Source organism: Cygnus atratus, chromosome 14, assembly GCF_013377495.2.
Source record: "Cygnus atratus isolate AKBS03 ecotype Queensland, Australia chromosome 14, CAtr_DNAZoo_HiC_assembly, whole genome shotgun sequence".
Classification (NCBI taxonomy): Eukaryota; Metazoa; Chordata; class Aves; order Anseriformes; family Anatidae; genus Cygnus; species Cygnus atratus.
In genome coordinates this window covers 18,660,035-18,687,311 of record NC_066375.1, presented here as the reverse complement: position 1 = coordinate 18,687,311, position 27,277 = coordinate 18,660,035, and the positions used below count along the sequence as shown (strand labels likewise).

The window sequence follows — 27,277 nt, the reverse complement described above, 5'->3', positions numbered from 1 at the left end:
TCCCTTTTCTATTAGTATTTCCTATAAACTTTTTTCATGGAGCTAAAGAGATCATATATGAATAAACTCATGCAGATAGATGGTTATGAGTATCAACACAAACCTGAGCTATACTAGCACATAATGAATTCACATAGATTGCCTTTTTGTTGTGTTCACAGAGCAGCAATGCGGCTCAAGAATTTGGGTTCACAACTGTTCAAAGGCTGTGTTACAACCAGCCCACCTGTGTGGTATATATGACACTATTACCCACAAAAATAGGTAAAGGGACTCATTGGCAGAGCATCTCATATTTCTAATCACATTCTTTTCTTAGCTTTTTTTTTTTTCAGAATCCCATTCTCTTTTCTTAAACACAAAACTTGAGCACAGAGCCCCAGTGTTGGACTTCATCTAGGCATGAAAAGCTCATCTTACTGCCAAAAAAAAAGTCTCCTAGTTTTGTTCAAATTCTTATTATACATAACTTGATAATTAAATACATTTCCTTAGAAGCTGGTAATGCAAATGTGTTTTATGTATCAACATTTTATGACTGCTTATTTTGCTTTGGCCTCTTTACCTGCTCCTCTGTATTACCATAAGGAAAGAAAACCGACCCAATTGATTTGTTTACAGCATAGCTAAATGACATATGTGCTACATCATTCATTGGCTTTATAGGAAGTAATAAGGTCACAGGAAAAGCCGGAGCAGCCTGATCTTATTTTCCTTTAGGGCTGACTACATTAACACACTTACTGAAGGAGGGGATAGTAGTGATCCAGTCAGTACTTATCGGGACAAAATTAGTAATGATATACAATCCCAGCATTTTTAGAGTAAGGAGCTCCACTTCGAACAGAAGTCCTAGTAATGCTCGGGTTTAACGTCTGAGTGAAATCTGTGGCTGTAACCCTCCAAAACGGCTTAGTATTAAAAAAGAAATCCCAAAACCTGAACCAGAATCAGCTTTGAATGTTCAGTGTTCATATATTGAGATATTCAAGCTCTCGGTATGGTTTTGAAGGATTGATCATGAGAAAATCTGTTGAAAAAGGTCAAAAAACAACAAATTGGAAACTATTAGGAAACTACTTTTTTTTTTTTCCAATGTTCTAATGATGCAGAGGCTGCATAATAATCTCCCTGTGAACCATAAACATAATAAAAGCTGAGGCCATTTCTAACATAATCTCTATCAGCAAGATGCCAGCGCTTTTCCAGATTTCCTAACGACTCCCTGCTAATTCCATGCCAAAACTAGCAGTGGATTTCTTCCTTTTAATCTCCCTTAATGCCTTATTCGATTATTGTCACTGCTCTCCGACCGCGCGCCGTCCCCTCAGACCCTAATTCCCCGCTGGACACCCGGCTGAGGCTGAAGGGTGGCGGCAAAACCGACGGGTAGGGGCAGCCCCCGCCGCCCCTCGCCCTCCCATCCCGGGCTACGAGTGCCTGAGGGCCGAGGGGACGGGGCCAAGACAGGCGGGCTCCCCGACGTCCTCACCCGGCAGAGCGGCTGGCCGAGAGGATGAGCGCCGAAACTTGCTCCAGCTGACGGCACTGACGGCACCCGAGCGTCCCCGCGCAGCCCCGAGGCATGGCTTTGCTCATCGCTTGGCTCTGTATGGCCGTGAGGTGAGCGAGCCCACTCCGCCGGCCCCCAGAGCCTTCCCTCAGCCCATCCACAGCCCGCAAGGATTGTGGCGAGGTGGGACTGGGCCCTTTCTCCCCGTCTGCTCGCCCCTGGGGGCCGCTTCCTCTACGGCCGCGGGCTTGGCGGGAGGGCTGAGGTGAGGGTGCGAGGAGGGACCGGCGGGGCTGAGGTGAGGGGGCGAGGAGCGACCGGCCGGGCTGAGGCGAGGCTGCCGGACTGAGGAGCGGGGGCTGACAGCGGGACTCGCCTCTCCTTGCAGCATGGAGAAGGCTCTGGGGGGCCAGGGCGACGCGGGGGACCTCTACTCGGAAAACATCACTCGGATCCTCGACAAGCTGTTGGACGGCTACGACAACAGGCTCCGGCCGGGATTTGGAGGTACGGGGGGAAGCTCCCGTCACCTCAGGGAAGCTGCAAAGCCCTGGGGTGATGCGGGCCATGGGGGTCCGGAGCGAGAGGGGGCAGTGGGGCGCTGAAAAACCCCGGGGCTGGCGACCAGTATCCCCGCGCTGCCAGCCCCCGGCCGGCCGCCCCCCCATAGGGACGGGCCGGGCCAGCCCCGATCCCGCTCCTCTCCGTGTCCCACAGGCGCTGTGACAGAAGTCAAAACAGACATCTACGTGACCAGCTTCGGGCCGGTGTCCGACGTGGAGATGGTAAGGGCCCCCGACCGCTGCCCCTGTTCTCCTTTTCCCGGGATTCATTACGGTGGCATCTGAGCTGTCCGTCATTAGAGCAGATTACGAGGTTTAATCTTCCTGACAATCTCCGTGGCCCGGCAGAGCGGTTTGGCTGGAGCTGCATATAGCTATTTCCCCAGCAGAGTCACCCGGCGCAGCCCCATGGCCCCAGGTCCGAGGCTGGGCACAGAGGACACCACTGGCCTCCATCGAGGACACCGACAGAAGGTTAAAGATGCCTCTTTAACCTCATTAAGAATGGTGTAAGCATCTGTGGCCTGACAGGGATTTGCAAGAAGGCTGTGTGGTAGGAGACAACCTACCATGCAGCTGCAGGGAAGTGGTGCCATTTTTGAGGCAGCAGCTCGTCATGCTGGGGGCCCCCAAATTCAGGTAGGTGCAGGCTTGGGTGAGCTCCATCAATTACAGCAGCCGCAGCCCTCAGGGAAAGGTTAAGCCATCACTGTTCTCATCCTGGAAATGGACTTTTATAGCTATTTTTGCCTTTTTACCCTTCCTCCAATACCTGCTCACCTGAGACTATATTCCAGCATGCTGGCAAGGAACAGTGCACCCCAAGATACACCAAAAAGTTTTTCTACCTCTCTTCATCAGTCAGTCTACAAGAAGGCATCGAGAAAGTATGCTTTCTTGCATGTCTGCCTCCTGACAAGGTTTAGCTCCATTTCCTAAGCAACTTCTGTAGAGAATTCCCTTTTGAAGGCTTACAACAATATTATTAAGAATCCTTAAGAAAAATAACTCATATTAACTTGACAACATAATCTTACTGTGATTAATGTTTTTCACATCAGTCCTTTCTTTATGACTATGCAAAGTAAGCTACAGAAGAGGCACTGAGTACATCTTTTTGTTCCTGGCAGCTAAATATTAATAGTTTGGTTTTGCACTTTGAAAGGATGTTAAAGTAGACATTTGTATTTTCATTGGACCTCAGTCACTTTGAATTAAATTATTTTCTCTGAGAGGACAATGAGTCTTTTTTCCTTACATCAAAGTTACCTGTTCACTTGATAATTTGCAATTTAATTAATAAGAAAATATGATACATTTCTCATAGACTTTTTTTTTTTGAACTATTTAATAGTAATAGGATTAGGTGTCTAAGCAGTAAATTAAAATACATTAACATATGTGTTAGGGTCTTTCATGGAGTTACTTTAAATACAGCAGTTCGGGACTGCAGACCCTCATGCATAATTCACCTATTCATTTTCCATAGGAATACACAATGGATGTCTTCTTTCGTCAGACGTGGACTGATGAGAGGTTGAAGTTTGGTGGGCCAACTGAAATTTTGAGATTGAACAATCTAATGGTCAGTAAAATCTGGACACCAGACACATTTTTTAGAAATGGAAAAAAATCAATTGCTCATAATATGACAACTCCTAACAAACTTTTCAGAATTATGCAGAATGGAACTATTCTTTACACAATGAGGTGAGAGCCTATTCTCCTGATTTTGATTGACCTTTGTCATTCATTCAGTGTTGCTGCATACCATTTATTTTTTACTGTCATCTACTTTAATGTTTTCTAGACTAACCATTAATGCTGATTGTCCTATGCGGTTGGTGAACTTCCCAATGGATGGACATGCTTGTCCGCTGAAGTTTGGAAGCTGTAAGTTCTTCTATATTTTTCAGTTTTATATAGTAATACATTTAATCTCCATGTATGTGAGATCAGAAACGAGATCCTAGGACACATCGCTGAAACATTTTATTTATTTTTATTTTTTAGACTAGAATCTTACTTTTTCCTCTGAGGCTCAGACCATTCTTAGTCACGTGGATTAGTTCACTGAAGGATGGCTGTTAAAGGGTATTCTGTTGTATATTCTAACAGATCTAGTAGTCAAATTTGGCCCTTTAAGGAGTCATAAAAGCTGTGGTACATTCCTTAAAGTCTAGTTTTACAAAATGAAGATATTTAGACAATCTGTGGTAATCAATGTATGTGTTTTATAAAAAATCAAGAAGCAAAAGCTAGCATCTATCAATTCCGACCACAACCATTCCCTTATTACTCCTATTTTTTTTATTTATTTATTTTTTTGCATTTCATCACTAATGCGATTAGAGACTTATTGGAGCAGGATGCAAGTTTCTTTGGAATTTTAGACCCAAAAGGGATCATGCTACTTGTTTTTTCAATTGCTTATAAATCATGTAATTTATATGAGTAATTTTTCCCTAACTCAGATGCTTATCCAAAAAGTGAAATAATTTATACATGGAAAAAAGGACCCCTGCACTCAGTAGAAGTACCACAGGAGTCTTCCAGTCTCCTCCAGTATGACCTCATAGGACAAACTGTATCTAGTGAAACCATTAAATCTAACACAGGTAAGATGTAGCCATGTGGGAACTACTGACATTGTAAAACATCTTGAAAACAAATTACAGATTTCTTTTTTTCCCTATGTAACTGCATTAGTGTTACTGCCTTTTGTCATTTTTAAAACTAAAATCCTTGTAAAAAAATTATCTGTAGTCTCCTAAAAGACCCCCGTTCAATACACTTCCTTTAAGAATCCCCCCTGCCTCCCTATCCCAGTAAAAACAATAAAAAGAAATTAATATTCTTTTCCTCTGTTTCCAATAGGTCACTTCACCTTTTGTTAGTTTATTTTTTGTTATACACTAGGAGGCTTATTAGTGCTTTCCTAAGAGCATAGTATGTTGGGTTTAAGCCAATAATAGTGCCAAAATAATGCTAAAGTACTTGTCTCCTAACAGGTGAATATGTAATCATGACAGTTTATTTCCACTTGCAAAGGAAGATGGGCTACTTCATGATACAGATATATACTCCTTGCATTATGACAGTCATTCTTTCTCAGGTGTCTTTCTGGATTAACAAGGAGTCTGTTCCAGCCAGAACAGTTTTTGGTATGCTGCATTAAGGTCTTTGACCAGTTCTGCATCACACATACCATTCGTTCATCATTTTCATTGCTTGTTTGTTTTAGGCGAATATTCACTTCAGCTGCTCTATTTCCATCTCCAAAGGAAAATAGGCTACTATCTCATTCAGACATACATTCCATGCATCATGACTGTAGTCCTGTCTCAAGTTGTGTTTTGGATCAACAAAGAATCTGTTCCAGCAAGAACCGTGGCTGGTATTCATGTTTTGTTCTTTTGTCATTCACTTCATTCACTGTATTGAATCCACTGTATTGAACAGCTAGAGTAAACCAATGGGGATTAACTTCTAAGTTGGGAAAGACAGACAGTAGGTTTCAGTAAACAAAAGCAAATACTAAAAATTAAACCAATTTATTCTGTTGTGAAACCAACCTGTGTTAAAGCATTTTTTAGAAAAAAAAATTAAATCACATGGGTTGGAACTCAGCTAGGTATCTAACTCTTCTAGCACTCATTCTGGAGTGTTCTCTTTCTATTCCCTACAAAGGTTTCTAAACAACCAGCAAGGATTTTAGATGAATGAAGTTAGGTGAGATGCATCATGTCCCTAGCACAAGTTACAGTAGTAATGCAGAATGCACGTCCGCATTGCATGGGCCCTTTTTTCTTTCTAGTGGTTTGAATTAATGCTCCCCCAAATGGGAGCTTCATCTCCTTAACTGTGTGCTCTGCTATTATTAAATCTGACTCCCACTCTACTCTGCCACCCCACCCCTTTCAATATCAATAATCTCTGAAACCACACTTATTGTCAAGGGGTAAACTTAAACTGACTGAATTGTTGTTTCTAGGGAAATAATAATCATAAAAACACCAAGCAAAAATAATAAAGCTTGTCAGAAACTTCTCATGAATCCACTACCCATACATACATATTTTGCAACCCTATCTTACTATTTTCTCTTAAACCAATACTTTTGCACAACAAATTCCCTTTGCCAGACTTGTCTTCAACAGCAAATAGGCAGGTATAAATTGCCTAAGCATAAATGATGCAAGTCATATAATTCAAAATAAGCCTATAGTTGTAGTTAGCAAGGTACAGAATTTGTGGGCTTTGATTTCAAGCATGGAATGGTATTCAAAAAAGCATTGCAAACTTTTAGGAATGTTAAGTGAGCACAGCTTCCTCAGGTGTCTCTGAAGGAATATGAACATACTTTTTTTTTCTTGAAATACCCATCAGGAGTTGGGATGCAGCTAGGTATCATTAGGCACTTGTATGTAATGATTTCCAGCAATTCGGATTTAAGTGCTTAAAATACTAAAATACCAGGCAATAATTTCTCAAAGATGTTTATTGCAAATGAGGCATAAAATACGCATAGGAAGTTTGCATACCATACATTCTGGTTTGTTTGGCATGCAATGCCAAATGTATCTGATCGATACTACCTGATTCAACTTTATATTGCATCTCTGGATTCTACGCTCACATCCTTTATGTGTGAGTAAAACATACTTGCTACCTAGTGGGCAGCAGAAGTCAATTCTATACACTTGAAGTAATGTGCAAATAAGTCTGAAGATGATTCAGTAACAATTACATAAAGATCCCAAACCCTGAAATAATGACTTAGTCATATGGAAGAGTAAATATAGAATAAGGAATAGAAAATATTTTAAGAAAATAGTAAAATAGACACCTTTCTCAGTATTTTGGAAAATTAGTCATGTTGGCATTTGAAAAGAATACTTCAATCCATTATTATTTCTCCCAGGAACAATATGAATTTATAATCCTTTCTAATTCAAAATCCCATGGATTCTAAATACCATCATCTAAGGAAAAAAGGAGTGTTTTCTTGACTGTTAGGCACCAGTAAAAAAGAGAAGGTTTAAAATGGAGAAGTAAGCATCTTTTCTGCATCACATTGCAAATACTTGAATTATAAAGATGCTTCAGTTTTGCTCCTATGTTTTAAGCCTTTAAGTGTGAGAATAATATAGCTTTATATTTTTATAAAGCACGGCATTCTCAAAAGTTTGAGAAGAGAAATTAATGGTAGAAAAGTAACAGTGTGCACAAACCAAATTTTCAGAAGAAATTCACCTAACTCTATTTACCTGCAAAGTGGATGCCAGTTATCTTTTGCAGGTAACATTACAATAAAATAAATTAATGTTAATAAACATCTGCTCTTTACAGACCTACAGGCAAAATATAGGAGACAGAAATACTCGAAGAGACAAGACACTCATGTGCTGTTTGTAACTATGCCATTGGAAAGAACAGCAGATTGGCAATAAGAAACTCCTTATCTTACATGGAGCTTCTGTATGTAAACGTGTGTACATATGTATGCATATACATTTAAAAATTTTTTTTCAAAGCATTTCATTATCAGAAGTTACTTGGAATAAGAAACATGGTTATTTAAAGCCAAGTTTTAAGTGTGGCCTATTAAGTATCAAATGCTTTGAACCCATATAACAATGGCTACTATTTCACATTTTTGTGTGCCTTTATCTAATGTTTTTTAGTCCTGGCAAAGAGTTACCTGCTGTTTTGCAGAGAGACACAGCTGGCTTCTACCATTCTTGCAGATTACTCTGGAAATTTTAACTTAATATCTAGTCATTAAACTTTATTTATGAAGTGTCAGAGATAGATTTTGTATTAAAAAAAAAGATAACATATTTCAGTATTTGCATTATGTAACAAATTTTTCAAAAATTACCAAGAAGTCTTCAAAGTGGAAAGACAATCATCAGTTACACTTTACCAACTGTAATTTGGCATTCTGTTTGATAAAGTAGTTTTCCACAGAGCATTTCATCAATATTCACTCCACAATGAGAGTGTTCTTATCTATATCTGTAATAGAATAGGAGTCCTATTCCTAAGTTTAAATTCCTTCTGCAGTAAGTTTTTATACAGACACAGAATGCATTTTTCTTTATTACTAACTAGCACATGGGCAGATTCTAATCTAATCACATATCATATTGAAAAGTTCATTCTGGACATTTGAAATTGAAATTTATATCAGTATTCTTGTACTTATATTATTAAATGTGTCTGACAGATTTGGGAGAAGTAGAGATCCTACATCTTTTTATACTATCTTCTATTTGCATTTCATTAAAACATGTTAAGTAATGACATTGGGACTTATTTAGCCTCAGACAGCTGGCAAGCTACATCATGTGAGAGAGCTGCAAAAAAATCCTGAAAATAATCAAGTCACCCTGTCTTGATGCTGCAGTATGCAATGACACTGCATCCTTTCTACTGAGCATCATTCATAGCATATTGATTCATCATCACAACATGACATTATAACATCGTTTATTTTCCCCACCTACCCTTTTCCAACTGCAGAAAAGAGCAGAAGAGGGTATTCTCCAGCTTACTCTCTTTAAATACCTGCAATTTTCAGATTCCTGCAGGCATAATTATAAGCAAACATGAGTCACAGAGCCTTATATGTTAATGGATAAGTTTGCTCTTGTACTTTTTGCTTGTATCAGGCAGCAGTGGGAAGTGCATTTCCCACATTATGAATGATTTACATTCCAAAAGAGAAATCATAAGGTCACAATAGACCTTGAGAATACTTTGCGGCCCATAGGCTATGTGACCAGATTTTTTTTGTGTGTGAAAACACAAAAGGAGCTCTAGAGAAGCACCTTTTCCATCCTTCCATATTTGTTACTATGGGAGCTTTCAAATCAATATACTGTCAGTGAATCTTTAAAAATGTATTCAGAGATTAAAGATCACTGTATAGACGACCACACTCTTATTACTAGAAATATTTGGATCATAGCCTACCACCGATTTTAATGCAAAATTCTGATGAATCCAGTGAGGGTTGTGGAAGCCATGACCCGTCTTGTCCGACATTAGGAGAAATAGAGGATCATAACACTTAGGAAATCATGGTAAATTAATCTAGAATTTTTGCCAAGCGTTCCACTTAGCAACCCCTTAAATAAAGTGTCTTTCAGAGCCTGATCTTGATTTTTGTTAAACCCATGTCTTACTACAATTCTAAGAAGCTGCACCCTGTAGCATGAGGTTATCTTAACTTTCAATCTGCTTAGTCTATTAAGGAAGTTTATTCAGAGCTTTTAGATAATCAAGCCACTATACGTGAATTACTTATGATTACAAAATACTTAGAATTCCTGTTAGTTAGTTGACAGCTAAAACCTCTTTGGTTTTATATTTTATGTATTTTGTATTTATACAGATACACACACGCATATATATATACATACACACACACACACACACACATATATATATATGTAGAGGCATTTACATCTACATCTAGAATTTAGCAAAATTCTAATGCCCCCTTTTTCTTTCTCTTATTTTCAAGGAATTACTACAGTTCTAACAATGACCACTTTAAGCATCAGTGCACGCCATTCTTTGCCCAAGGTGTCCTATGCTACTGCCATGGATTGGTTCATAGCTGTGTGCTTTGCGTTCGTCTTCTCTGCACTTATTGAGTTTGCAGCTGTCAACTACTTTACCAATCTTCAGACTCAGAGAGCAATGAGGAAGGCAGCAAGGGCAGCAGCACTGGCAGCAGCACTATCGGCAGCAACTGTACCGGCAGAGGACGAGATTGTCTCGGTAATTGCTTGCTTTCCTGATAATAAGTATCATATAGGAAGAGGCAGCTGAAGTAGTGAATGTGAAACAATATTAAAGAGATCTTAACCTGAAACAGATTATGCATTTGGGTCATATCTATTTATCAAGAGATTGTTCTTATTGCAGAAAATGAAAGACTTCATTTATTCATCCTGTTTATTTTGATTTGTTACATGAGTTACTACAGAGATTTTTATTTGGTAAGATATTTAAGGAAAGACATTAGACTGTTACCCATAATACTTTCCTTGTGCAATGCTGTATGCTGGAGGCATTGTGGTTAGGCAGCTGTGTTGTTCTCTGAGTGAGTCTGTAGAATTTGTAACACAGTGTACAGTGCAACGAACATGTGCATTGGCCAGATGATTATGGGATCACTGTAGTATACTGGCACATACCATAAGTGGGTCATCTGGAAGAAGAGGAATTAGCCTTTACATAAACTTGGCATCTGTTACTTTCATAAAATCTGTGTTGGTGGAAGGTTGGGGAAAATAAAAAGCATAAATGTAAAGATTTATGTAGGGATAGATTTCACTACATGTGACAAACAAGAAGGCTTTCTAATACCAAAAATCTTATGTTGGAATTGCTTGTAAATATTATTCCTTACATCTTGGGCTAAGTAATTAATGCTGTTTCACAACATATGTTAATATATTTATCAGCATTGCCCTCCTGTTTTCAGGATCAGTTTTACAATCACCATATTTCCCATTTTGAGAGGAGTAACAGCATTTGAATGACCTGCGAAACTATTGAGTCTGTAGATGAATAGGGAAGTCAACTTAAAAGCTACTGAACAACAGGGCAACACCTTACCCATCATATGGTCATTTTTTCATTTTTGCTTGTAAATAACAGCTAAACTTGTAACATTTTGGTACGTGCAAACTGTTATATTTATAATTTATAAGTTACACATAATACCGCATCCAAAGCAAATACAAAGATTCTTGCTACTGGTCCTTATTGGAACTCATCAGCTAATCTTTCTCAATTTGACTGGGAAGCATTGGGCTTGTAAACCATACTGCATTTTACTTTTTTTTAAATTTATATTGAAAAAAGTATTCAAAAACACTGTAAGACATAATAAGAAAGCAAATACATGCATTTTATTTCACTAAACATGTTAATGATAGAAGAATCAAATCTTTATACATTTTAACTCAAAAACACAGATTATTATTTTTTTAAATCCCAGTTATATAAAGAAAACACAAAAGAGAGATCCAAAAAAGTTTTATGATTATATTTAAACCTTACAAAATACAATGAGAGAAAGAGAATATGTATTTGCTAGTATTTAGAACATGCTTTCCCTCCCCCCAAATATCATATTTGAGAAATACTCTGGACTGAGTGAGCAGAATTCTGTAACAGCATAATAATGCAAAATGAGAAGCATAATAATGCAAAATGAGAATGTTAAGACTGAAAGAAGTTTAAAATGTACTAAAGCTGCAGTTTTACTCTGTTTGACTTTTTTTGAGGACAAGCTATCAGAAAAGTGACTAAAGAGATCACTTAGCCTTTTGTAGCATGAGGAAAATACTGCTGGAACAATCTTTGCTCTACATACTTTCTTATTCAAGTTTGAGTTAATCACAGTGAGGTTTTCAAGAAGGGGAAAAAAAAAGTCATATATTCATGTCCGTGGTGAGTGATATGAAAACTTGGTTTGGGCTAATCTGCACATGCTACTGCTGGTGAATTCAGATCAGACACTAGAAATCCTTCCCCAAATCCCCAGAATCTCTATAGGACAACTATTTCAAAATACATATGGCCCTCTACATATGCCCAGATATACCAGAATACTCCTGATGACCGTAGCTGCTTCACTACTTGTGGGTGAGATTTGGGTGTTCTCTATATCATTGAAGACCAAGCTAATCAGAAATTTAAAAATTGCTATTGAACCAGATAATAAAAAGAAAAAAACAAAACAAACAAATAAAAAAACCACACAACATTAAGACCTCAAGTTTCCTTATCAAGGACCTCATCCACAAACAAGCACAGAACCAAACTCAAGACACAGTTTAGTTTTTCCAAGCAAAAATCAAGTATTAAAAACATCTGGTAAGCATGCTGTAACCATTTCCTCAATATATATATATATATATATATATATATATATATATAATATACAACTAGTTAATAACATAGAAATTTAGAAAAGAAGACACATCAAGGTCCTAAGCTAAACTCAGTCTCTAAAGCAGTCTATAGCATCCACAAAATGCTATAATCCTACTCTTCCTGAGAGCTCATGTTATCTAAAATAGTAATTTTCAAGCCTGTAAGTCCACTATGTTTTCCTCAACGGAACAGTTCTCTCTGAGAACCCCCCACTTCAGTAAAAGAAAAATCAGTGAGATCACAAAAATGGTGGGTACGTACCACTGAAGGAAAGAAGATGCAGTCAAAATCGCTTCTGGAGGAATGTAGTTAGCTAACCCTACTGGATCTCAAAGGTCCTATTCCACAAAGGCATCCTGGGAAAAAGGACTGATTACGTAATAACGAGCTTCAAAAGGCTTTTTTGTTTGTTTGTTTCCTTTTCTTTCCTTCTTTTTATTTTTTTTCTTGTGGCAGAAGCATGGGGGGAAAGAACTTCATGTTGTCATATAGATGGATATACGATGAAGTCAGTGATATAATTTCAGCTGCAACAAATTTGAACTACATCATTTGAGTGCTAACAACGTAGTTAGTACAGGCTGCTTGCATGAGTATATGACTATTGCCTCAGGATTACCATCCTCTACTGAACTCTGTGCTTCTATAGTTACATTACTGGTCTTAGAGAAGTTTGTTTAAGTATGGCACACAACATAATTTTCAGTTTTTTTTCTTACTGTAGGTTTAGGAGCTGTTTCTGAGGTCCTTATTGTTCCCTTCTGACTACTCCCCCAAATGTTCACCTCTAAATTCTTTTACCACTTTTCCTTCTACAAGGTCTAATTCTTATTCTTTACTCTTTAGATAATTTGTCTTACCTCTCCTGCTCCTCTTTTTGTCTCTTATCTTTCTCTCTTCTTCTAATTCACTAGAAAAAAAATCTATTAGAATCTGTCATATATATTTAAAATGATTTTAACTAATTGTCTGTTCCATGTGATATACATGTATGTGTTAAAATCTTTTAATTCTCTCCTGCCCTGGACTTCGGTACTTTGTTTTTTCTAATCTGTGGTGTACTTATTTATTTGCCCTGTTAGATAAGGTAGTGAAGTTTTTCATCCCCTTGTAATGCTAGTATTTTTATTTGCCTGTAATTTTTAAAGGTGTGGAAGTTGTCAGAATTTTAGTTACATGGAGGGGTAGATACAGGATGAAGAATAATGAACAATGTGTGAAAATGTTTACTGTCTTCTGTATTTATAGAAGTTGGTATTTTTAAACTGAGAAATTTTCAGAGAATTGAAAGATTTGATTAGCTTTGGGGAGTCCAAATGTAAACATAACAGTGAAAAAGTGAGATGTTCTTACTGCAAAACTGTCATAGCTGTACAACTGCCTATGCAGCTCTTTAACCTATAGCAGCAGTAGAATTAACAAATAGACTGTATATTTTTTACATTGTATTATCTTAAATTGTCTGATGAATTTTGCCTGAAAGAACATTGTTGTGAGAATATCCTTACTCTGTCTGAACTAGTACTTTTTGTATGACAGGAGACCCATTCTATTGCGTTAGGTAAGACAAGCCCCAGGAGATAGCTTCAATACAAATGAAAATAAGGAGCTCTAAAAGTCAGATAGAAACTTTTGCTGCTTTCACTGAGGACCTGAACTCAGGAAGACAAAAGTATTTATGGAACATGTTCTCCTCTCCTCTCCTCTCCTCTCCATTCTAAATTAACTATGTTTCCTGCAAAATAGTATTTCAAAATACTTTTAAAGAGACTCCTTCCCAATTGAGTCTAGTTAACTTTGTTCAAAATCGTGCTTTATTCAAATGAAAAACACTTTTTCTCTCAGGTTTTTATTATATCCCCCCCAAAACAGTACATTCGGAAAAGAAAGGTGGCATAAGACCACATTCTTCTCTATTATATTAATGAAAGTACGAGAAACTCTGTTGAAGTTACTGGAATACGCTAGTTTCAGTAAGAGATGCAATGGTCCAAGTATGTGCTCGGTTTACCGATGACAGCCCAGCATGCCTGTTTTGGTTCCAGGCAAGCTACTCTATTTACCTCAGTTAACTGAGGGCAGAATTTGGCTTGCTCTCTCTGTCAGCTGTAGGCAATCCCTGTGTGAAATACAAAACTATGGGTGTTCCACTCCAAAACATGATGGCAACAAGCTGGGCAGTCATCTGGACCCTGACAGAAGCCTGTTTTTATTCATATGGTGACCAAGCTTGTTATAGCATGTCAGAAACAAACATTTTGTGTATGTTTGTATATGTATACACACATATATATGTAAATATATAGTGCATTGTGGCAGTTAGCTTTTTAATCTCTTTCAAATATATTGTTCTTATATCAATCATATTGTTTCATCATTATGGCTTTCTTTACCCCATTTCTGGAAGTTGTGGGGGAAGAGGCATTGGTGATACTGTTTGGAGTGCATCATTTTAAATAATGCTTTGCAAGATGGTCAGGGAGTACCCAGCAGAGGACAGGGAGTACACAATATGAAAGAAAAGAAACCCTTTACATGTGGGAGACTACATGTAACAGACAAAAGATCATTATAGTGTGGTTGGTTGATTACATTTGTTTTCTAAAAGACCTGTTGTTTTAACAGGAAACAACACAGAACAGTGAAGTACTGCTGGGGGAGCTTCCCTGTCCCAACAAAGTGCTCTGTACCTGTTTTCAAAATAACATGGCTTGAGCAGAAGAGGATTCTCATTCTCTTTAACAACCCTGCCCAACTGCAGAGCAGCCATATGTCACTTCTGAATAGAGGATTTAGTTTTCTATAATTACGTCAGAATATATTGAGGATGTTTAATGAGTATCATAGTATAGCTGAAAGGAGAGCACTTCTATTTGGATTATCAACAATCCTTTATGAGGTCATGCTAGAAAATCTATGTGCAATAAAGCCTTGACTGAGAACGCAGCACTTTCCATCAAATTAGAGAGACCTTCCTGCTCCTCCACAATTGCATGATATCAAGTAGACTATTAAAAACAAACAACAACTTTCAATTATATTGACTTTTTGTCATCCCAACAAGGAAAGTAGATGCTCATTATTAGGCTCTGCTAGAGTTAAATATTTATCTGTTTGACAAAGCAAATGCAGGGCAGCAAGGAAGGTTTAAAAAGAAAAGAAAATAAAAGAGAGAGGAGGGAGGGGAGGAGAGGAGAGGAGATTTCCCTGGCTTTAGATGTTTTTGCTAAATATTGAAGTCTAATCCTTTTCTTTTGCAGGGGGCAGTAAAAACAAAGTCAGTCAATGGAAAGATAAAAAATAAAAGCTCTGTAGTACTGTTTGTACTACAAACAGGCAGAATTTTGATTCCTTATCTCCTACTCCCAACTCAGACTCCCACCCAGACTCCCACCAAGTATCAGGACTGACACTGGAAGTTTAAAAGCCCAAAGTCAACTTCATTTAAATTTAATATACACAAATATATCTTTTGACAGAGGCTCTGTGCTAATTATATGAGTTTTCTGATATGCTACATCTCAATTTTAGGGAGAAACTCTGGTACAGTATATTCGTACTGAAAATAATAACAAATTATCAGTCTTCCCTACCCATGTTCACCTGAAGGTTAGGCTATAATTTCAGAGAGATGAGTTTCAGTCTGTGAAGGTTAAGAAAAATTTTGAACATGGCTTTCCCACGCTCCAGTTGATTGATTTAACCCTTTTACTAGGGTAAAGCAGAAAGAAAATAATTTTGTTGCAATTACTAATAATATGCCTAGGAAAGGAAATTTAGAATGCCTAAAGAAATGCCCAAAGCTAGGAACTATTAATGACATCTAAACTAAATTCTGCTGTTAATTATGCAGAACACTGTTTACAAATGTTTACAATGCACTTTTTTTTTTTTTTAATCAGACCCCACAGGTGAGATATGCAAAGGAATCTCAGGTTATAATGAATCTCTGGCATTAGATGGAGATTTAAACTGCACAAGACAGTAAAGATTGCGGTACCTTAGTACATGCCCAAGATCTTACACAATGTGGTGAACTTCCCTGCTGCAAGATGCTGTATATAGATCATTCGATAGCTAAGCAGAGGTCTTACGAATCACACTGATATATGCAGAGCAATGTCTGAGAAGGATTTAAGTAGCTAAACTATGCTTAGCTCCCTTTTTGGGAGCTAGGTTACCAGTGTGTGATTTCATGTAGATAATATGAATGGTTTTATCGAATAATCTACTACTGTATTTACAAATTAGATGGGCAGGGAAAAAGAATGTTATATATTCAATTTAGTATTCTGCTTTGTACAGAGATGGAGTTTTGGTCTTAGTTTTTTGTTTGCTTTTGTTTTCTTTTGTGATATCATCAAAATTTAATAGTCTCAATCCAATGTTTTTTTTAAAGGAGGGATAATATTTTTTTGTCTAAACTTTTAAAATTTATTCTCAAAAACCTCTCTGTACTGCATGGCACTCACAGCAATAAGGGACATAAGTGACTAAGAGAGAGAAGTAAGGGCATGCATTTGTTTAAAATTAGCCAGTATCTGAATGCATACATAAGATACTTATTTTACTGCTAGGTCATAAGCTAAACTGATAGCAAGAATACACATCTGCAGTATAAAGGAAAGCAGAACTGTAGAGAATTTAATATATATTTCAGAAATCTCTTAAGTGCATTCATCACAATTAGCATCTATAGAAAACAGAAAAAGCAGACAAAGAATTCCATTTACTCCAAGATTATATATGCTATATTTTGTATATCTGGAAGCAGAGCAATTTGCTGAGAGCCTCCTGAGATGTTCTGAGCATAAGCAAATTCTAGTGATATTGATGAGAGTTTTGAGAGATCATCAGCACCTTTACAGACAAGACTACTTTGTGAGCTTCCTAGGGGATCGGGTAGTTGAGCTGCAAAACCTTAACAGAATCCAGACTATACCTTCCTAGCCCATATACATACCAATCTCTTGTCTAGTCCAGTTTTATGGTACCTCACATTAAGCAGTGATCTTGCAAGCTGTCCTGTGTCACTAGGCAGCCATACGTCGTGACAAGTTAAATGGCCTAATGGGACTAGCAGTCTCTGGGAGTGCAAAAGTACTCTTTTGAAGCAGGATTCAGTAACTTATCATAATGCATTATTTCATTATGACCCAGTGTGCTATGTCTCATGATTCTTGCTGTTGCTCTTGCTATTTGTAAAAGAGTCTTCACTATTTGACTGTTTGGCTATGTGAACGGTACAAAATCGGAACTGGAATAGGCCACCCATTCCTGTTTTATCGGTTTTGTGTTTTGCCAAAATTTCATGTCATTGTAGGTAGAAATCTTTGTCAAAAGGAGCAGTTAAATCTAAATATGATAAAAAAATTGCTGTAGCTGCTGTTCAGAACTCGGATGTTTTAAGAATAGTTTCAAAAGAATGATCTCTTCCTGCTGTTTCTTCCTCTTGGTTTAACAGTAAATTCTAATGAAAAGTAAGGGTTGTTGTCCTGCGGCAGCAAGTCTGGCTTACTGTCAGCTGCCAAATTGAGAAACAACTTCATTACACATCTGAAATAAATTTAGGCTTCTGAATCTTGGGTAATATAGTGGTAGACAAAAATATATTCTTGACCCTGACTTTCTAGATTGGCCTTCGAGTGTTTTAGTGTAAGAAGTTATTTAGGGACTTCCTTAATGATTTATATAAGCATCTGAATAGCATAGCACAAAAACTGTGGCATTCCTGAAAGAGCAAAATGCACTGATCCTTCCCGAATATTGAAACAGGCTATTTTAGGTAATGAGAAATCATTAATATCACTCCATTGACAGAAATGGATCCAAACTGGCCCCAAAGCATGCATGTAATCAAGTTAGTCAGTGTCTTCCCCAAATCTGAGGATACACACTGACTCCAGATTTTCCTGTCTCCGACTCTTTTCCTGAAAACTCTATCTCATTTCCTGAAGTCACATCAAGATCATCCTCCTTCTATAGCAACACATAAGATTTAATAAATGCTATAAATAAAATTTAAACCAGGATTACCCTTTTCCAAGTGCCTATCTGGATGATCACAATGATTTTAGTACCTCTGCATTCTAAAATATGTTCAGTATTCAACATAATCCACTGACCCTATGCTACATCTGCTATGCCTACTATTTTTTTAACTCTACCTCAGAACAATAACTTCTAATTCATGCTTGAGTGATCCAGAGCAGAATTTGACTCTCCTTATATCACAATATTGCAGATAAGAAGGTCTAAGTTTCCCCTCAGCAACTATGTTTTTAGAAACCACTCATTCTCCATACAAGTTCAAGCTATCTTGCAGTAAAGCAAAAAACAAGCTACCTTACAACTCTGACAATTGAGTTCAAAGCAGGGCATACAAGCAAAATAGAATAGCGACTTAACAGAATAACAGTGGCCCAGGCTCTGACAGTAAGTCTGTTTATAAAGTGGGATTACTATTATGATTAGTGCAAGTGGACATGGATAACCCTCTTTCTGTTTCTGTGACACATCTGTAGATCATCCTTCATTTAAATCTGTCTGTTGCTTGCTGTGTAACTGGAAAATACAAAAACAAATAACTGCATTCTAGATAGGTACAGCCCCAGAACATGAATGCCCTTTGATACCCATTCAAAACATGATAGTGATCATTTAATTGCTATCAGAGTGGAAGATGGGGGGTTATAGCAAGTGGTAGGTATGATAGGATATGGAAGAGAAAAAAAAAGGATAATAGTTGAAAAACAGATATACAAAAAGAGCCTTTTTATGTAGACTAAATTCAGCTGTGAGGAATCCATTCTCCCTAATTTCTTCTGGATACCAGTCCTTTCATCCATGAGCAGAACTTAGCGTTTTAGTGTAGCAATGTAACCTCTTCTCATACTTTGGCAGTAATACTGCTAAAAGGATAATTCCTGTTAGAATTATATTTGAAATCATACATAAGATACCAGCTGTGCTAGGCTGGTCTTTTATTTAGAAATTTTGGCCCACATACACGTATAGGCAATGTACTGCACGAAATGTTTCTTTTCCATGTAATGACCCAATCATTTATCTGACTAAAGTCTGTTTCCATGCATAGAAATCCTGCAGGATAAATCCCAAAAATGCTGACAGAGGGCTCCATATAGGTGAATGATTGCCACTAAATCACTCCCAAAGAATGACTTTAGAAATCACACGTCTAGCAGAATTTTGCTGCCTCAAAACCATTTGAATGTTACTATTCCACTTTAAAAAATGTATATAAATATACTGTGTATTGTAAATTGTTTACATCACCTAACATTTTCCTCATCAACTTCATTCATTCAGTCATCTACTTCTGCTGACCAAAAAACCCACTTATTCAAATCCAAGAATAGCTGTTTATGTTGTACAATGGTTACATCAGTAATCTGGGAATAATCCTTGTAATTTTTTATTGATGAAGCTTTAGACACAAACTCAGCCAAAATGTTGGATGTTCCATTGCCTGGTGGCATCTAAAGGTATTTATACTGCTCCCTATTGTTAGAAAACTTGAGTACTTCATATCAAAACAATAATCAGCACCATGACACTCTAGGCATTCTTCTCTATTTTCTTAGCTATCAGTAAAGTCTTATGGCTGCTGTCACACATTCACATTACTAATAGTCATGCTGGGTGGTGGCAGCAGCAGCAGGAATTGCTAGCAAGGTCTCTGAACTTCTATTTCCTCCCATTTGATGTGAAAATTGAGTTTATCAGCAACTATAGTTCGGGGACCAATAACAGTGTGACAGTCAGCTCAAGTGAGTGTTTAGCAAAACTTGTCAATGGGCTTACACGATAAAGACTGTACTGAAGCCAGCCCATATATGTTTTGTTTGAAGCTGATTCGTATCTACAAAAGCTTCAGTCACACAAATATACTGAAATTTAGGTACACCATTATCATCTTTTCCTTACAGCTCCTTCTCTTTTATTTCTTTCTCTTGTCGTTCCTGTTAATTAACATGTTAACAATACAGAGAGTCTTTTATCTTTTTGCAGTAAAGCTTTAGACCACAAATGTACCGCTGTAGATTAGTTTTGTTTTGTGGTTTCCTTAGGTTGTTCTAGAGCACAGCAATAAGCAAATAAACAAATCAGAAAGTTGAGTAAAATGATGGAGAGAAATGTAATGATCACAAGACCTAAGACTCTCGTAGCCATAAATCAAATTTTTTTTTTTTTTTTTTCCTCCACAGCGTTCTGACTCCAACTGTAACCTGAAGAAGAGAGTAAACTCTGTAACGTCTCAGGCAGATCAATCTCCTGAAGCCAGCATAATATCAAATAGTGCATCCCAATATCAACCAGTGTCTGTTCCTCCACCAGCCACCCCAGCACCACCACCTATTGGAGGCACAAGTAAAATAGACCAGTATTCTAGGATCCTCTTTCCGGTGGCATTTGCAGGATTCAACCTGGTATACTGGGTTGTTTACCTTTCAAAAGACACTATGGAAGTGAGTAGTAGAATTTCAGAATACTTGCTTATAATATGTACCATGTTTAGTTAGCCAATACTATTTGAACTGTTCATTTGCTTTGGCAACTGCAGTTAATCAGTTCTGTCGGAGGAAAGTTTACTGATACTACCTTTCTCTAAACATCAGCTGTCACTTCCAATAACAGTGGCACTCGGTAAACTGTAGAAAGACTATTTGAAAGTGAGAAATGTAAACACTTCTTTACTATGTTACACTGAGCAGAACATAGGAAATTGTGTAAGACAACATATGACACCATTCTCAGCAAACATACCGATCTTAAATCTTCCAATTCTTCATCTTCCTGTCTGCAGCAAGGAATGGTAAAGTTATCTGTTGCAGCAATACAATAAAGGAGATAAGAACATGAATATCTGCTAAGATTTTTTCAATGACACAATAACAGTCTCCTAAAATAAGTCTTTTATTTATTCTAAACATTTATCTACAGTGTGAAGAACTATTGACAATTACAGCATACGCCGTGAATTGAGAGTCCTTGTTTTTATACATTTTAATGCTGATTTTCCATGTTTCTTCATAAAATGGAACTGTTTTATGCTGATAAAGTTGCTAAATTCTTTGCCTGTTTGAATCAGGCTAAGAGTTACTGTGCCTTTAGATGTTCATGAAGAGCAGAAGAGATGTGTACCCTGCAAATTGAGTGTGCCTAGAACAATCAGTCAGTGATTAGCTTATCACTTTCAAACAGTTATTAAAATTTAATCTTTAATGCTTTAATTCTCTGATTTTCCTTTTTGTCTAAATACAGTTAATGGTGTCCTTTCTCCTTGGTAAAAAAATATATTCATTTGCCTTGTTGCCACGGAGTTTTTGAATCTCACTGTACATTGCAGTCAATATGATTGGTAAATTTAGCTTTATTTAGGACAGCTACAGATATAATGATGTTATTTAGACAGTACTGAATGCACGAAGTCCCTATATCAATAACAATAGAGGCTGGAAATCTGATATGAGTGGTTTGCAAATTCCGCCTTTATTTCCCAGGTTAGAGGTAAAGAAGGCCAAGGGAAATCTCTTGGAGGGTCAGGAGATATTGCAGTTCAAACTAACAAGACAGTGCTGATCAGCTGACTGGTGGCATCTTGCCTCTACTTGAAGCAGAGACTAGTAGCCTCTAATTTTGCTGTTTTTTTGCTACTAGTATTATCTGGAAAATGCTGTCTCTCAAAGAGAGAGTGTGCTGTCAAGCAGCTTATATGAAATCAGAAGGGCAGGAAGATAGGAGGCACTACCTCTTGTAAATGTTCTGCAGATGTCTCTCTCAAGAGGTCACAGCTGCTAACTCCTGGCCACTCAAAATCTGCCCAATGCTAAATTTAGCATTTGTGCCAGAGATACTGATCCCTCTATTAAAATATTGACTATGTGTGCACATTACTTATCTCAATCAGAGAAGGGAAGTATCAAAAAAGCTCATGTATAATCATTACAGTTTCTGTTTAGAGGCCAGTTTCTCAGCCTGCGTAGCTTGCCATAATTCCAGTTATTTCCTTCAACCATTCACATTTTGGATAGAGAAATATTTGGAACATTTTACCTTCATAGTGATGAAATATTTACACTAAACCTTGTATATTAATAGTTATATTAGAACTAGATTTTAAAAATATTTCTAAGAACTAGGACATAGTGCTGACTGTAAATACTTTTAAAATTCCCTTTTTGTAAGTTCACAAACCTGTTCACAAATGCAGCAATTATTATAGAATGCAAAAAATCCACCATCAAGATTTATAGAACAGAACAGTTTTAACAGCTGGGATGTTTCAAATGACAAAGAATATCAACAGTTATGTAAAGTGTTGCTCAACCTTTTCTTCATAAATTACATTCTCCTGTTCATGTGCTCAGTTGTAACTAATGATTGTGATATACGTTGGTAGATTTCTAATTCAATATGTTTTATCCTTGAAAGTTGTTACTTTCAAGGAAAATCAGGATTGTTTTTGCTTTAATAAAATGTATTAAAAAATATGTAAGCTTTTCCATTCAAGCAGAAGTGATACAAAAGTTAGGTGAGCAAAGCATGGCATTCTTAAAGGCCACTTCAACTCAAGTCAGCCTCAAGCCCAATAGATTATATATTGATTCAGTATTATCCAGTTATAGAATTTGACTCTTTGAAAAGAGTACATTTTGTGTGGTATTTCAAATATATTAGCTGTTTTCCAGTTTATTTGGTTTATGTTTAAAAAAGTGGAAAAAATATATAATCAGCTCACTGAAATAACCAAATTTCCTGTGCAGAAATTTTTGTAGTGCAGCTAAGATTTTGATTAGTGTTATGTGGAATACTGAGTTCCTTGCAGAACGTCACTTCCTTCCAGCCTGTCAGTGTGGAGATTCCTAAGCTGAATAACTCTCTACTGTCTTTGGGCAATGCATACAGAACAAATCAAGGAGCTTTACATTAATCTGTTTTGTGCTGTCTGTGAAAGCAGGCTGTTAGTACTGGAGTACATTTCTAACTCCTATCACTATCTTCTGGCCAGAATCTTTCTTCAAAGAAGACTTCAAAGAAGTGCAAAAATCTTTTTTTTTTTTTTTAATTTTAATTTTTTTTAACTACTTGTTCAGAATTCAGATCATCAACTTTACTAATGTAAAGACACAGTTGCATGAGACGAAGAGCTCTCCTCTAAGCTTTTTGGTAATATTTCTGTGCACTGCTAATGAATTTTCTTATGGCTCAAGTAATAGTCCACGTTACAGAAATGAAGTCATTCTTGTGTATTTACCTAATATTTCTAAGACACCGTGGGGTCTGAGTATTTTTTAAAGTACTCCTTAGAGTACCTCCCACCCACCCTCCCTCTTAGTCCTTTCCTCATTGGATGACTTCAGATCAGTTACCCTTTCTCATACTGTACATGTAAGCTAAAAGTATGTTAATTACACAGCACATTTAGGATTTGGAAATTTGTATACTAAAGAAGGTGTTTCTAATAAAAGCAGACGGGATTGGGCAGATAGCAAGATAACTTATGCTGAACTCTGTGTTTGTTTTTCCACACATACACTGAACCAAATGTAGCTCAGCCAGGAAGCTTCGCAGCAAATTTCCATTATACAATTAATCCTTTATTATATTTTTTAAACAAAATAGCAGCATTCTCTAGAATGGATGGAAAAAAAATCTATATTGAAACTAAGTGCTTTAACTGAATGCTTTTTGACATGGAAGGAGATGAAGTCCTCTTCTGGCCTTGATATCTAATTAAACAGTTCTGTTCTCTAATGGAATGAGTGGGTAAGCATTCTTACTTCATAAGTCATTCACTGTGCAACTTGATCCATAAATGATGTTTCAACACAAAAACTGTTTTGCACTGTGGAGTAGCAGTAACATTGCAGCAAAACAGTTGTATTGGTAAAACTATTGGAATGAAGCCAACAGTTCTTCGCCTGCATTTTGCTAGACAGCATGTTGTTAGAACCTCATATAACCAAAAGACAACATAAAAGTGGAGGAAAGAAATTACTTGCAAGTATTTATATGAAAGAATCCCTAGCTGAAATAACAGATGCCATGTTTTAGACCAAATCAAATGCTGATACTTGTATGATAAGCCCCCCTCTCTCAAAGGGTTTTATAACTGAAATGTTAACAGATGTTTAGCTATGGCAGCACGACTGTGCCATTTATAATATGAAAAATTAAAGCATTTAAATTACTCTAAGAGGACTTACAATCTACCTACGTAAGGTCTGTTTGTAATTAATTTAGATAGAATGTGTGAGGATGTGACATCCCTGTGATTTATACATGGAGAACAGAACAGGCATGTTTCAATGTTGTATGTTCTTCTGTAAAGCACAGTAATATCTGCTATCCACAGAAAGCTCTGCACAGAAAAACTATACACACATGTCCAGATTGGCTAAACATAGAACTTCTTGAAGGGAGAAAAAAGCAATCTGACAACTGAGGAAAAAAAAAAATGTTTATCTTTTTTTGTCATACATGCTTTTTTTTTTTTTTTTAATTTCTTAAATCTTGCTAAGTCCTCAAGCTGAACACTAATTTATAATAGTGACTTTGATAAGTGAATTGCATGCTTGGTTTATTTTAATAAATTTAAAATTTGCTTGATTTAGAATGTAAGAAATGCCCTTTTAACAAGAAGGGTATAAGAACTTAGTCTGTTTGCCATGTCATTCATAATGCATATGCTGTTCTCACATCTTCTTACACATATCCTTTCTAAAGTAACCTGTCCCAATATTTTATATGTATCATACTATATTACAGTTTTTAACGTAATAAAACAGAATGAGGTCTTTGGAGTGACTTAAGCTCATGAAGACTATGGTAAATTTGCGATGATGAACTGCAGAAAAACAAGCAGAGGGGGCAGCTTTTACATTTGGGGGCGGAAGGTAAAATGTAATTGAATGTGCTAAATGTGCTGACTCCTAGATATTACTGGAACACATAGCATGATGGCAGAAAAGAAGTTACATAGCAGGCTGAAGGAGAAAACGAGAAGCCAGTGATGCATGGGGTCAACTAAGAACAGAGAAACAAAAACTGGAAAAGTATTTGCTTCAGATTGTTGATATTGATAAAGCTTACAGTGCGTATTGTGCATTGTGCTTCAGTTTAACACTGGAAAAATGATGTTCAGGAGAAAATAGTCATTGCTGCACGTACTTACAGTCAAGCTTTGGAGATCAGGTAACGAATATCAAATTCTGAGAAGGTTCTCCTTTGGACTGCAGTTCTATTCCAAGCCTGTTGAGACAGAAGAAATCAGGTGATTGTGTTGGTTAACTACACTGTTGACAATTCATAGCTTAAACTTCTCTCCTAACTTTTCTTCCAGTTTTTTGAACCTACTGCAATGCATCTTCGAAATGACCATCAGTCCAACTAAAGAACAGAACAAGGTTTCAAAAAAATCACTGAAGGTCTCGTAGGGTTGAAGTAACTTCAAAGGAATTGTCTATCCACAGGTCCTCTCAATGTTCAAACACAGAATATTTCTATTGGACATCACCTGGAAACAAACTCTGGACAAATCAAAAAAACAGAAACTGCACAGAGTTCTAAAAATACTTTCTTACTGTAATTCTGCTATAAAAGTTCTTGTTAAATTATTTTGTCCAACAGTCAAAGAAAAGAATGTGTATTTGTTCTAGTTCTGTAACAAATAATTGAACGTTTACATTGGTATAAAACATCAGTAATGGGATTATTTCTCTTAGATGCAATGAGCAATACTAAAGGAAGCCAGATTCTGAACTGGTATAAATTAGCACTGTTTCACTGAAGTGCTAGGAGCTGCACTGATTTGCATCAGGTGAAATTGGCCCAAAATAACGTTAAGAATAAAAGCTATGAGAGGGAGCTGCACTCTCATCACCTTTTCATAACCTTTTCATAGATAAGATGAATGATGAATACTGATTTTCTGTAATTTCAACTTCATATTCTTTAATCTGAGGTAATATTTGTAAAGAAAAAATTAGTAATAAGGAACAAAACAGAAAGGATTGGTTATGTACTTTAGCTGGTTACATTATAATGCTTTTTTGTTGAGAGCGACCGTGAAAGTGAAACCAGTCTAATTACAAGCAATTTATGGGCAGTATCTAGAAACACAGGACTGACGCCAGAGAGATTTCAGGGACTGATACCAGGGAGATTTCCAAGTTGACTGGCTAGAAAGATGCAGCTACCCATCAAGTGAAATTCAAGCCTCCAGCTCTAGGAAATTTCCCAGAAGCGAGTCTTGACGGCTAGTTAGGAAATAAACTCTTAACAGCTGTTTCTACTGAACTGCACATAGCAAACTCCTTAGAACTTTTTCCACAGGGAAGTTACTGTCAGCAAATTCAGAGTTTAAAGGTGCTAGTATTTTATTTCTCACTCTCAACAAAAACAGTCACAGGATTTATTTTTCATAGTTCATAGTCATCTATTATTTTATTGTACATTCACACCCTTTATCTCTGTAGTCCTTCTCAAGTATGTAATTAGGAAAGATAATCAAATCAAACCTGAGCCACCTCTGTTCAGGTGTAGTGGACACTGGTGGGAGTCAAAAGCACACAAGTCTTACATGCAGCCAGATATAAATTGAGGACCCCTGTCCTGAATTTAACTGTAGTGCAATAAAATTATATTCATTTTAAACTGAGATGGAAAATTCAGGGTCTTTTGTTTTGTCTAAACAAACATCTTAGTCACTGTGAAAAAATAATTAGGGGCTGGCTAATTCCAGTAAGTTATCAAGTGCTCTATTGGCTTCATTGGCACTATAACTAATTTAACTATCTGTTGAGCTAGCTCCAGTTGTTTTTTCAGCTCCAGCTGTTTTTTTACAGCTCCACTGTTTTTTCTCCTATTTCAAGAGAAGCATATAGCTTTTACTGGTGTGGTTCCTGGACTGAACATGAGATCACTTTTCAAACTTCTTGTTCTTAATTCTGTAGAACATAATTGCAGACAATTTAAGTAGACTTGAGTCAATATTAACTATTGCTGCACAGAGATGTCGTGTTTGCAGTTGTTTTTTTTTTTTTTTCCTGACTGGCAGCAGGCCGGCACACTTGGATATATTTGCAAGTGCACTGAATTTTTTCTTCACTTTGCTTTGAAATCAAAATTGTGAAATGAAAATTGTGAAATTGATCTTTTACATTTTTAAAAGTTAAAATATGGACACTATGCAAGTTAGCATTTTACAGTTTGT

General features: G+C 36.9%; 1 protein-coding gene across 1 annotated transcript; it reads left to right on the top strand.

Annotated features, from left to right (window-relative positions):
- Positions 1–1,585: 1,585 nt before the first annotated feature.
- Positions 1,586–25,456, top strand: GABRA6 (gamma-aminobutyric acid type A receptor subunit alpha6). The gene is made up of 10 exons (XM_035563968.1): positions 1,586–1,623; positions 1,902–2,020; positions 2,231–2,298; positions 3,566–3,786; positions 3,887–3,969; positions 4,551–4,694; positions 5,088–5,240; positions 9,611–9,870; positions 20,268–20,528; positions 25,406–25,456. The coding sequence occupies exons 1-10, from the start codon at positions 1,586–1,588 to the stop codon at positions 25,454–25,456; spliced, it is 1,398 nt and encodes a 465-aa protein (XP_035419861.1).
- The last annotated feature ends 1,821 nt before the right edge of the window (positions 25,457–27,277 follow it).